At 45.1% G+C, this 14,044-nt stretch overlaps 1 protein-coding gene across 2 annotated transcripts; it reads right to left on the bottom strand.

The window, feature by feature from the left end:
• Positions 1–1,131: 1,131 nt before the first annotated feature.
• si:ch211-152p11.4 (regulator of G-protein signaling 8) lies at positions 1,132–14,044 on the bottom strand. 2 transcript variants are annotated; one of them, XM_049602109.1, is made up of 6 exons: positions 13,576–14,044; positions 10,342–10,903; positions 9,695–9,744; positions 9,008–9,141; positions 4,200–4,366; positions 1,132–2,210 (listed from the first exon to the last, which is right to left on the bottom strand). In XM_049602109.1, the coding sequence occupies exons 2-6, from the start codon at positions 10,849–10,851 to the stop codon at positions 2,040–2,042; spliced, it is 1,032 nt and encodes a 343-aa protein (XP_049458066.1). In that variant the 5' UTR covers positions 10,852–10,903; positions 13,576–14,044; the 3' UTR covers positions 1,132–2,039. The 2 variants fall into 2 exon arrangements, with proteins under 2 accessions (XP_049458066.1, XP_049458067.1); XM_049602110.1 differs by having other exon boundaries at positions 10,351–10,903; positions 13,576–14,043.

Below are 14,044 nucleotides of genomic sequence, written 5' to 3'. Positions count from 1 at the left end.
CATGACAGAGAGACGTCCACTGACTGAACGTGGAAAAACTGAGACCTTGTTGAAAGTGATCTTATTTTTCTTGAGACGTCTCAGACTGTTCATCTGTTTTGTGAAAGGGCGTAAAATTAACACCCGCCAAGCGCCAATGGCGGGTAAAAAATGAGTTTGGCGTGTAAAACAAAAACACACACACCCACCACTGGCCGATGGAAAATTTTGAATTACATGTGGGTTTTTTATTAGCTTCGACCATTTTTGCCAGCTGTGTCAGACTATTTTGACCCTCGCGTCTTACTGTGTGTGTGCCGGGAACACATGACGTCAGCTACTGGAACCCTGGGCATTCTATGGTAACTTCTGACACATTTCTGCCGTGAAGCCACCACCAGAAGAGGAAACACAAAGATGAACATGTTGGACAAGAAGAACAGTTAAACAGTTAAACGGAGTACAAATGTCGCACGGCATTTTATTGAAAAATGGAAACTAGACGAGGCTGGCCAGCCGCGGTCATGGCTGACCTACGACCTGCACACCAACAAGATGAGCTGCACCCTCTGCCGCAAGCACGCCAAAGACACCCAGAGGACAGGGTTGGATTTTCCTGAAGTTGGAAGGTAAGGTAATTATTTTTAGTCAAACAAGGCACGATTTTTTTATTTGGCTGGTGAAAAATATGTTTGGCCGGTAAATTTTTGGAGGTCACTAGCCAATGGCAGATGAGGTAAGAAGTTAATTTTACGCCCTGGATGAACAGAATGGACCAAAAAAAATGGAAACATTGGAGCTGATGGTTCTTACAGGTTACTGTGAGGTGGTTTTATTGGGCCGGACCATCTGAGATCAAACTGGACTGAATGTGGCCCCTGAACTAATGTGAGTTTGACACCTCTGAAGCAAAGTACTGCTGAGCCTCTGTGGCCGTCGTCCTGTCTGCTTCTCCAAACAGAGAGCGTGTCGACCGCCATCACCTGTGAGTAACGCACTGACTGTAGGTGAGTTATCTCATTCAGTCCCACTGCAAAAAATGCAAACTATCCCTTTAAAGTCTTGAACCAACCACAGACTGCAGCGTGCATTAATGTTTGCTCTGACCCTGTGTCACTCAGTATCTCAGCAACACACACACGCACACACAGATACAAAATCAGGATTTTATTTCTTTCTCTTCCAAACTCTCAATCACATCTCCGTTTCTTTAACAATGGTCTTCCTCATGATGAAGGTGTCTCATCCTCTCAGACTCAACAGTCCAGGAAACGCTGCTCAACATTCTCATTGCAAACAACCTACTTAGATTACGGAGTGTTTCTGAGGCCATTGTGTCATACACAGTTTGTCTTTGTGTGTTTAGACGATGACTGATCCCAACTTCCTGTTGCCACGTAGTCGTTTCACCTGCCGAGTCCATTCGCTCAGGTTTCCCACCTTTACTATAAAAGTACGTCACGTCGTACTTTGACCTTTAGCAGCACAGAGCTCATTCTTGCTGAACTTGTTTTTCCCTTTCTGTCAGCAGAGGAAACTCACACAGGTTCACTGGACCGTGGGGATGCTCGCCGCTCGCAGGGAGGATGTTTACTCATTATAACCAGCGCTGCAGAGTTGCACGGGTCATGTGCAGGAAGGGACACAAAACTGCCTCGTCTGATTTTCCACATTCTCAGAGCCAACGAGAAGCCAAGTAAAGAACAGTTTAACTTTACAGGAATTTCTTTTTTTTGATGAAAGGATCATATCAATCGAATATGTGTGTGTTCAGTGAAGGAGCAGGTGTCAGGACGTGGTTAGCTTAGCTTAGCTTAGCTTAGAGACTGTCAGCAGGGGAAACAGAAACATGAAATATTAAAATTAACATCTCTTGAGGAGAACATATATTAAATTATGTTCTACAGTGTCCAACAGGCGTCAGCTTCTGCTCCTAGTTTCATCTCTACACTCTGTCTTCTGGCGACATGTTTATTGTCGTTAATGTTTAGGAAGCTCTGGAAACCACTGAGCCGCTGTTCCTCCTCCTGAGTCCAGGTGTGTCGTCAACAGGGCGGCTCCTAGTCGGCCTCTCGGAGTAAGGAGAGGTAGATGTCGGACTGCAGGAAGCGAGGATAACAGTCTGTGTCCAGCAGAGAGTAGATACGCTTCTGTGCGTGAGACAGCGAGGTGCGAGACGGAGCCTGCAGCAGCTGGATGGTCAGGTCTCTGGTCTTACTGTCCAGGTTCACCTTCAACAGGACGAGACAGGAAGTTAGTGTGTGCTGAACTGTCGGCTCTGACCTGTCTGTCACACACTCTGACTGCTCCCACGCAAACCTTAATGTGATGTAACACAAAACTTAACATGAGGGAGTGAAAAGCTTCATGCAAGGGACACAACACAGGGTGAGGGATGCAAAATACAATGCGAGGTAATGCAACTGAATTAAAGTCGACGCTAAACACAGTGTGAGGGAACGCAAAATTGAATTTGAGGAAACAAAACTTGACACCAGGGAACACAAAACGAAATTTAGAACATAATATGAAGAAAATTACACAGCGAGGGGACGCCACATTGAATTCGAGGGAACGCAGAACTACATGCGAGAACAAAAACGTGACACTTCAGAGACAAAGACGTCTCATTCCTCTGAAGGATTTCCTTTTTCCTCTCCTCTCATCTCTTCTCCATGTCGAACGAGGGCGGAGCTAAGACGCGTGGAAGAGACGCAGCTGAAGGAAACATAGAAAGGAGATCAGGTTTCGGGACGAACCCAGTGTCGGACGTAAAGTTGTGCTGAAGTGAAACAAAGATCACTTCCTGGTTCAGAGTTCATCTCTTGAAACCAAACCAAGACGGTCCACTGCGAGTCAGTTTCCTGTATCAGTGTCACGTGGGGTTCGCGACCACCACGCCCCTTTAGGAGACGAACAGCAGGTCCTGAGTCCACTGACTTCAGTGGGAGAAATGAACGTGATTACAGATTATGGCCGATTCTTTCGCCTCATAGTCACGGAAGCAGATATTGGACCCATTTATCACAAGCCACATATCTTCAGAACATCCCGACACCAAAATGGCAAATTTCAGACGGACAAATCAGGAGAAAATTTACTTTGTTCAAGACCTGTCTCTGTCTCAACAACACACTCTCGCAAGATCTGGCAACAGATATCTCCTCTCTGGTGCTGAAATCAGTGCAGTTTCACCAAAGATACTGGATTTAAAAAATATCTTTTCCAGCGGATATCTTAGTTACAACATGATTGAGCTAGCAAAGCAGTTTTGTGTTGCTATGTGTGGTATTTATTCAGTTTTGGGAAATCACGATGTCTAGAAAGCATCAGTGGCTGCAGCTGACAGGGACAGCTAACAGCAGCAGCTAAGCTAACATCAGGACGTCATCTGTTAAAAGCCTCCGGCTGTCGGATACGACATGAAACTACTCCAGTTAGCTCAATCATGTTGTAACTAAGACATCCACTGGAAAAAATATTTTTTTGACAGACAGTTTATTTATTTAGCCTACGGCCAGTAAGGGTACACACATGTTGACAGAAGCGAGGTTGGGGATACTCGTCTTTGATTGGGCTACGGGGGACAACGCCTACTTAGGAGACTGGAAATGTATACCATGTCATACAATGGGAGGATATTGTAGGTGGGCCATCTTGTAGTAATCCAGTATCTTTGACCAAAGCTCGCTGCGACAGAACTTTATAGTTTAATAAAAGGTGAACTCAGTGTTTTTATGCTCATATGATGAAGGAATTCACGCCAGTTTAACGTCACTGTTTTTGCTGTTGATTCTGTCAGACGGGTCATGTGACACGTTTATTTTGTGTCAGTGGACTCAAAACTTGAAGTTGAGTGAGTGAATTAAGGTTTACAGTGTATTTGTACAAATATTATAAGTGAGGCGTTCACATCAGAGATTATTTATTCTGGTTAAACTCTTTCTATTTGTGGAACAAAAAAAACAGCTCTTCATGAATGCAGCTGTTGACTCAACGCTGTGACGTCATGAACCGCCCACACAAGCTTCTGAAAACACAAGGAGCACCCAAAACACACAGAGCACATTGTTCAGAGGGAGACACACACTCAGAGTCATACAGCAAACACAAGGAAGAAAGAGAGGTAGAGACGTGTGACAGGACCTGAGTTACACTTCCTGTTTCATGAGGAGAAGTTGGTGCATGTCACTATACTGAATATCAAAGCGGGCGTGTACCTCGCGGGGGGCGCCGGGCTGGATGTAGGTGGCGCTGATGTCCTTGGCCCTCCGGTGCAGGCTGAAGTTGTTGGACGACTGTTTGTACTGTTCACAGGCCAGATAGAACTGCAGATTCTCCTCGCTGAACTCTGAGCGCAGGAATGCTCCAAACACTGAGACACCAGCTGGAAGGAGGAGGAGGAGGAGGAGGAGGAGGAGGAGGGAGAAGATAAGTGGGGCTTACCTCACAGTGCAGCGTCACATTACGCACATGTCAAGAGGACACCCACACACTGACACAACATCCCTCAGGCCTTATATGTACATCACAAACCACAAGTGTTTCCAGGTTCATTGTCAAGTCTCTGCACACGCCCTTCGTCTCTGCTCCAGCTGACTTCCTGCTTTGATCAACGGCTTGTTTTCAGTGCGCCGTTTCAACCATGACAGAGTACTTTGTACAGTGACGGCTTCAAACCACCGACACCACACCTACAACATGCCACAGCTCACACGTCAGCCGCACAGGACGGTGAATTAGCATGGCACTGATAAGGAGGCCGAGTCACACAGAGAGCTGCAGTCTGGCCTCAGACGAGCTGCGAGTGAAATACAGTCACAGCACCGAGTGCACAAAACATATTCGAGCATTAAGTAGCTCCTACACGTTAAATGAGATCATGTCTAAATGATCGGACTGTTGGGTCGTGAGAGGACGTCTGCATGTCAGGAAGGTTACAGGACAGTTTGGATGTTTTGAAGTGGAGTTATATAAGGTACTTCTTCATAGTCAGTGTGTTACATACAGCACACGTGCGTCAGCATGTCTCGAGTTAGGAAGAAGTAAAGTCAGTTAAATTTATTTACAGCGTCACTAATCACATTATGTGACTTTGTGAAGTTCAGTTTACTATGAGTTCAGTCGGACTAACATGTTTACATGGATTTTAAAAGTCCAGTTTTAGTCAGACTGACACAATAAATCTATTTTCTTTAACGTGAACACACTGAGTGAGTGTGGAGCTACAGCGCGCAGCAGCCTGTCGAGCCAGGCGCAGTTCAAACACCATTTTAAAACTACTACATCAGCCGCTCACCTTTAACTGCACGATAACGATAAATAACAGCAGCACTGAGGATCTGTATGTCACATTAACCCAGATTTATGTTCCTTTCTAAGATATCATGACTAAAACAACACTTTGTGTCAGCAGGTAGGCTTCACCTCAAATGACCTGTTTGCTTACATTCATTTCTCCACAGTCTGAGAATCATCCTGTAGAGACTTGAAGACTTTGATCGCAGCCCAAAGACTCATTCAGACTGGATTCATACTTCCAAAGAATGTGAGGTAATAAATTCCTACTCCTCCTTCCTCTGTAATTAGATGCATCGCTGTGGACTGGGTTTTAGCTCGTAGTAAATCACAGCTGATGGTCTGAAGAGACGAAACATTTCCAGCAACACATTAAGTCACTTAATGGGCGCCGGCTCGCGTTGCAGCATTAGTTGCTGGATCTGTTAATGGCTCCTCTGTTCTGTCTCTGCGTTCAGGCCTCCAGTCAGGACTGAGGATCACTGTAAAAGGTTTTATGTGCCTCTGGTTAGAGAAGCTGTTTCCATTTCACTGAGCACTTAGTCTGTGACACACGTCGGCTCTTTGGACGTCCGTCTACTTGTTTATCTGGACGTCAGTGATGGAGTTGGAGTTCTGTTACTGTGTTACTGTGGTGACGTCAGATTCTTCTGTACTTTTAGCTACATTACAAGGCGAGGACGAATGTGACAGATGACTTTACAGAGAACTTTCTGACAGCTGGGGAATTTACACGAGACTGATAAAACAAATAATGATCAAAATCAAAGCAGCAGAAGCAGAGACAGCCTGACTTAAGTTTAGGTCTAACACGTGGTCCAACCTGTGGTCTAACACGTGGTCCAACCTGTGGTCTAACATGTGGTCCAACCTGTGGTCTAACATGTGCTCCAACCTGTGGTCTAACATGTGGTCCAACCTGTGGTCTAACATGTGGTCCAACCTGTGGTCTAACATGTGGTCCAACCTGTGGTCTAACACATGCTCCAACCTGTGGTCTAACACGTGGTCCAACCTGTGGTCTAACATGTGGTCCAACCTGTGGTCTAACACATACCTCATCTGACATGACATGAGGTGACTCAATGTAAATTAATAAACTTTCAAATTTCATTTCATTTCAAATGTATGAAAATATTAACCCCTCTAGTGAAAAATGTCATCACACACCTGCAACACATGCACATATGTTTTGGTCATATCGCTGCATAACTACTGGACTGTGTTTTTAACGTTTCATCAGAGGTAAGTGGGACATTGTTTGAGCTGAATGCCGTTACAGCCCTGTTCAGCATCTCTCAGTTGCCTTTGCTTAAGCTCGGAGCAGATCTTGTAGCTTTCGTAACATTACTGGTTAGACGTCTAATAGGGCTGGGCGACATGGACAAAAATTCATATCTCTGTATTTACAGACTGACTGGTGATACACGATATATATGTCGGTATTTTCTACGAAATCAAAGCCCACAGACACACACTGTATCTATATAAACAGTGTCTAAATTTATATCTTGCTTGAAGATGTATCTATATATCGTACATAGCCGTTATATCGCCCTGACCTAACGTCGAACACTAGTGACATGGAAATCTCAAAATCACCACCACAGCGCTCCCACACTTTGCGGATAAAAGAGACTCTCAGTGATTTACAGCCTGAGAAATCCGGCATACACCGAGAGGCTCTCCGGGGAAACTGAAAAAGACGTGGGGGCCATTCTTCGCCTGTGTGAAGAGAATGACCTTTCCAGCTGTCCCTGAATAATAACCCACTGAATCTGGACTATATTTGTGTCCGTATCTCTACTCTCCCCCTGACTTTAACTACATCACACTGTCATTCACAAGTGCTTTAACACTAATGTCAAACAAAGTTCATAAGAAAAGAAATAAACAGAAAGCAGAGGCTGTCTGGTGGTTATAAAAAGCACATTAATGACTTGACAGGTGATAAATTTAGGAGCATCACTTGTAGTGAACGGGCACATGATTATCAGTTATGGAAACATTCTGTAGTGCTGTGTGTTATCAGAGGGTTGATCAGAGCCTGTCCAGGTTTGGCTGACGAGGGTGACTGATGTGGGTGTCATCATGGAGGTTACTGGAACACACCAACAAAAACATTACTACCAGGAAGCAAAGAAGTGATTAAGGAATCCACCTGTGCAGACGTGTCCTAACCTGCAGTGCTGCAACTTTAACCCTAGTTAATGTCAGGCTGGTGCGACGTGCTGCTGGGGCAGTGATTTATGAGCATCTTGTGGCAGTGTTAACTCTCTGTGCTATTCATAGACGCAGCGGTGGGGTCAGGGGAAGTGCTGCTCTCTTGGTTTTACTGCACGGCACACAGTAACCAGTGACGTCAGCTCGGATGTCAACATCACTGCGGCAACATGTGAGTTCAGACCGACGCAGGGGAACTTGAGACAGATTTGACTTTTGGTTGCACAAACATTTCTCCAAGGCAGAAGTGGTCAGTCAGTGAAATGTCAGGGTGTAGAGTTCAGGTCAGAGCCGCCATGAAACGTGCAGACGAGCTATCAGCTAACATCAGCTGAAGCTACATGTATCAGCCCTCAGGCCTTATGTATGTAAGCATGTTGAATACATGTCAACCTCATAAAACACCCATAAAGCCTGTGTATGTTTTAAAGTCTGGAGTGTTTACATGAGCTGCGGGTCTTCTTCTTCTTCTCCTGTTTTATTGGCACATTGGTACCTTTACGTCTGTGACAGCGAGGACAAACAAGATTTCTGTTCTGGCTTATGTTCTTTGTTTGCTTCTTAAAAGGTAACTGAAACAGATAAAACGGACAAACAGTCCGATGAGCGTTTGTTTTGGAGGAAGAGACCTCTGTGGATAGTTTGGCTCCCGGTGAAAACCTCCTGAATGACAAACACTGAAGGAATCCTAAAGGCGAGAAGTTTCAGCTGGTTGCAATCTGCAGTCCTCGCCGTTAGATACCACTCAGTCCAAAGCAATTTAATGTTAATTTGAGACTCCTTCCTTTGGACGGATCAGCCAACCTCAGACACACTTCTGACAGGACTGCTGTCTCCTCTGGTCTGAATCAGGGACTCATGTTGTTCCAAAGTTGTGTAATTGCCTAGAGTTGGTTGGTGTTCTCACGGCAGCATTTACAAGAGGACCAGATCAAATGCATGCGTCAGAACAATGTTTTGATGCATTGGATGTGCTGAATGTGCATATTAAGGCAGTACAGGAGGAGGTGCACATTAATAATCCTCCAGGACTGTAACATGCTCATGTTTAACCCAAACAATGTGTCATGTGACTGCAGTTGCTTCACATCCAGGTCGGAACACCTTCTCACCACAAACCAACCGCACCAGAGTTCCTTTGGAACCGGACTGAGACCACCTCTTCAAGAAGGTCTCAGTCCAGTTGTTTTGCTGTGTTCACACCTGCACAAATGAACCGCACTGAGGGGGCAAACACACCTGAGTTTGACTGAACTGAACCAAACAGAGCAGGTGTGACAGCAGCCTCAAACGTTATCTACATCACAATTAGCTTGGTTCCAGACGTCTGTACTGCCGCCCATTGATCTGGTTTGTTCAGTGATTTAAATGGAAAATAATCACATTAATCAACTTGCACATAAAAAAGGAAATTCCCTTACTTCCTCAAACTAATGCCTTCATGAGCCATTAATGTGTTCTTTTGGCTAAATCAACCTCCAACCCCACAGCGAAGCAGCAGACTTACTTTGGCTGTCCAGCAGAGCGTTCAGGGACTTGGCCCAGTTCTCCAGCTCCTCCCGACTGATCCTGCTCCTCTTACCGTGGCCCACCTGACTCCACTGACGCATGAAGAGCAGGCGAGACCTCCTCTCTGTGACACTGTGGACCAGGAGCACAACAGGACAGAGAGAGACAGCAGACGTGAGCCACAGGAGTTTGTGCCAGAAGACATGGCTATCATCACATGTCATCAGGACGCTATGTGGCTCCACAACAATCTTATAAGAGAACACTAGAATTACTGCCCAAATTACTGCCAGGGATAACCACCATCGTCTGACTCATCTAGACTCGTTCAATGCAGAGCTCATGGATCAGACGGGGGTAGATCTTTTTATGAGGGCGTTTCATCCTTTCCAGCTTCCAAAATTCAGATATTGTGGGGAAGTTGTTTAATGTCCGACTGGTTCTCAGCACTGCCTCGAGAATCTTTGGCTCAGGTACCAGATCGTAGCCAATCAATCTCTTTCCTCAGCTACCACGCCTCAGTGTCTGGCTTGTTGATAGGTGAACCAGCAGGCGTCAAACTCCTTATCTGAGTAACACCTGGAGGTCAAACAGCTCGGCACCCTGCTGCTGTCTTATTTTACCTGAGATAATATCTGTCTGTCAATCAGAAACATTTAGCACCTGAAACAAACAGGACTCTCACCTCTCTTTGTGCTCTGTGTTGGCCAGGTTGGAGTGCGAGGAATGAGGACTCTGAAAGAGAAACCACAAAGTTCACTGGAGATCTGAGAAACCATCAAGCAGCTTTTAGTGTAAAATACTGACACATAGAAACAAGTCTGTAAACTAAGCGACAGTGTGTTTGTCATCTTGTGCGCAGAGTCACGATCATTTTTAATTCTTATTTTCCGACTCTACTTAACTCTCTCAACAATCTGAGCACACGGTACGTTTAATGACTTTCTGCAAAGATTTCAACCTTTTCACGTGGTCGTCATCAGCAGATGGAGTCACTGACGTGGAGCTCAGTAGCTGTGTGATCTCAGCGAAGTGCTCGAAGCACATTATGTTTAATTATGTTAATATGTTAAAATGCTAAACTTCAACTGTTTACCGAAGCTTAACTGGTTCATTTGATTAGTCAGTATTTCATAACAGGGGCAATTACAATATACCTGAACAAAAAAACAAATAAAATGTCTTAAAAAAATTGAATAAATGTCTGAAAAACATACTCATAAAATTTCCAAAAATTGTTGAGAAAATGTCAAAAAAATAAACACAGAGTAATAAATATGTCTTTTTCAGAACCTGCCAGGACGCTGCTCTACAGTGCAGACTGAGACTGACCTGACCCACCTGTCCAAAGAGACTCTTGAGGTGCAGTTTAGCGGCGGACAGTTTGGCTCTATGGTGGTGGTGTCTGTGCTGGTACTTGGAGGAGAAAGGGTTGGAGGAGGAGGGAGTAGACGGGGAGGGCAGATCGTCTCTCTCCATGCTCTCCGTGCTGCCCTGGGGGCCCGGGGCCAGCTGGCTGTCACTGTAGGCCCTGCAGCCTTCGTTGATCACACACACTCCCAGGTAGTTCTTGTCCTGTTTCTGCAGCTCGCTCAGGTTCTCCACGCTGATGCTCTGCTCCTTGGTCAGCTCCTTCTTCCCCGCCTGGCCGGGACTGGCTCCCGGCTCCAGGATGGTGGGAGTCAGGACGGGTGAGCGCTCGCCCAGCTCATCGTCCATCAAGTGAGGTGTGTAGGTGCCGGGGTCCTGGCTCCTCCCATAATGTGGGCTGTTCAGTGCCACCCTTTTCCATGGGAGGAAGTCGAGATCCAGGAGGGATCCCTCAGAGCTGAATCTGCGCATGGTAGCGGTCTGAGTGATGAAGTAGGGTTGGAAAAGGAAGTGCTGTGAAAACCTGAAAAAGACAAAGACCAGAGAGAAGGCGAGAGGATGAAGAGGAGATCAGGGCTGCAGCGAAGCACAGCCTGGTAAATACAGCAGAGCACGAGGGCTGGGAAACGCAACAAATGCAAAAGTGTCTCTGCTCACTGACCGACAGGTCATGAGGAACCAACACCTTGTAAACTCTTCATTTACACACAAGAGTTAAATGAATAAAAAGACAAGCAGCAAACGTCTGTCTGCTTTGTAAACATGTATCTGAGTAATGAATTTATCGCTATGTCAAAAATTTGACAACATTAATTTGCCAAACAAAAATTTTTTGTTTTCTTTTTTATGAAAATGCAAAATTCAAATGTTGATTAAAAAAGAAACGGAATAAAAAACAGAAGGTGTCTCCTTTAGTTTGATGTATTCACTGTTCACATATTCACAGAACAAATTATTCTGTGGGTCTGGAAATATGAGTGAATTGGATCAGAAATGCTGGCGGTGGCTGGAAACTTAAAATAATATTTAGTCTGGCGGGGAAAGGGTTAATGTGGTATTTAAGATATTTCACTAAGAAATTCAAATTTGTAAACTTGTAATTTTGTTGTGACTTAAAAGCTTTAACCTGGCTGTCACCACAGAGTCTGGACAGACTGTATGACTTGCTGTTTGAAATGTGACGTCACCATCTGTTTCCTTTTTCTGTGTTTTTTGGTTTTTGCTTTCTTTTATTTTTCTCTCTTGAGCCTCAGAGGGAGAGAGATGGCGGTGCGGCTCCATATGTCATTGGCATTTCTTTTAAAATTAATTTACACAAAATAAACACAAATGACACGACGACACTTCAACACATCATCACTGACACAGACCTGCTGTGTGGTAGTCAAATGAAGGAAAAGAAACATTCGCCCCTTTTCCGCCAACATTTCCAGGAACTTTTATTACCAGGAATTTATTCGCCTGGCTAAAAGAATTCTTGGTAATCTGTGTGGTTTGTGTTTCCACCACACCTCAAAGTTCCTGAACATTTATTCAAATTAGCGTGATGACATAGATGATTCGGTGAGTGTCCTGTATTACGTGCTGGTGTACAGAGTTGGGGCTGTTTCTTTAAAATTAAATTTAAGATAAGTGTCAAACTACGTCAGTCTCCAAACAGACAGCTGTCCGCGGAGCTCATGAGGAACAATTCACCATCAGCTGAACTAACATGTTGTCCTTGTGTCAGACATAACGTTAGTGACGATGGATGAGAGACTGTGGGCGGAGCCTATTGAATATCACTGTCTACATGTTTACATGTTCATGCAGCTGAACACATGTATTGATAAAGTATTGGCTTCTTACTCTCTAAGGGTTAATGTCACTCACAGTAACGAGCGTAGCTGCCGTCAACTCCAGTCATTTACGAGTTATCTTCACTTCGTTTCCATCGCGGCCGCTCAGCTGTTCACCAGTTACCATGTCGTGTCGGTGTGTGTGTGGATGTGTGTGTTTGTGTATGTGGAGGAGTTCAGCACAGAAGAACCGATATCGTTAGTGCTGATCAATACTACGGTCTGTGATAATGTAGCTGCGGGGCTAATTCAGCACCCATCTTTAATCAAAACACAAACAAAGTGAAACTTGTAGAAATGAAATAAAGTTTGCAGCGGCTGCTCGTACCAGGAAGTGCAGCAGAATGCTGCAAGTGTGTGCTCCACCAATCAGTGTTCTTCAGCACACAGCCCCGCCCCTCCAGGTAATCTGAAAAGTCCCACCCCCCTACTAGGTACTGTTTCCAGGGTAAATTTGGGGCTGAGGGAAAGTTTTTTTACTCGGGTAATTTCGGTGGAAACGCGTGGAAGTTTTTCAAAATCCCGGGTAAATGAGAAAAGTTCCTGCGGTGGAAAAGGGGCTAAAAACAAACTAATCAACAACAAAACAAACAACTGAAAACAACAAATGAATGATGTCATAATCATCCTTCTAAACGTGGCCTTAATCTCATCCAGCTTTTTTCATAGTCGCTCAGTTTTTCCTGCCTCGGAGCAAAAACACCTCCTGAAATAAAGAAACGTTTGAAGAAGGAAATCGCTCCACTTTCCCGATCGCTTTGAATCTTCTTCCTAATAATATCACAGTGTTTAAAATGCTGCGACGATCATTTCTTAATCCACAGAGCGTGACTGTTTGAAGGCACATGGGTAACATTAAAATTCAAACTTGATGCAGCCGTCTTTTGATAATCGTCCAAAAGTTGCCACATGAGGACAGGACTGAAATAAACGCAACAAATCTTCAGTTTCAGATTTACAGAAACGTAAATTAACGTAAATGAAATATTAAAAAAAATAATTAATTGAAAATATTGTGACAGTATCTGCTTCACATGTTCTCTGTGTATTCAAACACTTGAACTCAGTTTCTAATGATTTTGACTTAAACTCAGTATTGTGATTTAAATTTATCTTGGCTGCACTGAGCCTCCGTACAAACTCTAGACTGAACATGAGAGCAGAAGCTGTTCATCCCTGGAGCTCAGAGCCAAAGTTATCAAATGAGGAAGTGGTCCTGGTCCTGGTCCTGATCCTGGTCCTGATCCTGATCCTGATCCGTGTCATAATGTGTGATGACAGTTTAAATGCACACACACACAGCAGCTGTGACGGACCTCAGCTCAGCTCTGTGGAAACAGCAGCGTGTCTCAGTTACCTGTCGCTGCTGCAGGGTTCAAACTCTCTCCGTGACAGCTCGGTGGGTTCCTGCAGATCTCTCCAGCGACACAAACATCACCTGAGGGCCCTGAGGGATCTGAGGGTCCCTGAGGGATCTGAGGGATCTGAGGGTTCCGGATCCTGCAGCGCCGAGTTCAGGTTCACAAAGACGGGGAAATCCAACCTGCTCCTCCTCCTGTCTCCAGACTTGTTCAGGGCTCCTCCAGCCGCACCGACTCTCACCTCTGAGCTCCCACACACACACACACACACACACACACACACACAGACACACACACACGGTGTCAGATGAGGACTGACATCAGGAGAAGCTGAGCAAAGTTTCCACCCGCGACACGAGTGGCTCCGTGGGGCCTCCTCCTCCTCCTCCTCAGGACTCTGCTGCCGCCACACCTTCTGCTGCCTCGACTTATCCTCTGACCGAGAGTCCTTCTTAAAGGAGGAGA

The sequence above is a fragment of the Epinephelus fuscoguttatus genome, linkage group LG17, assembly GCF_011397635.1.
Source record: "Epinephelus fuscoguttatus linkage group LG17, E.fuscoguttatus.final_Chr_v1".
NCBI lineage: Eukaryota > Metazoa > Chordata > Actinopteri > Perciformes > Serranidae > Epinephelus > Epinephelus fuscoguttatus.
The sequence above is the reverse complement of the archived record's forward strand: the minus strand, read 5'-3'. Positions and strand labels throughout refer to the sequence as shown.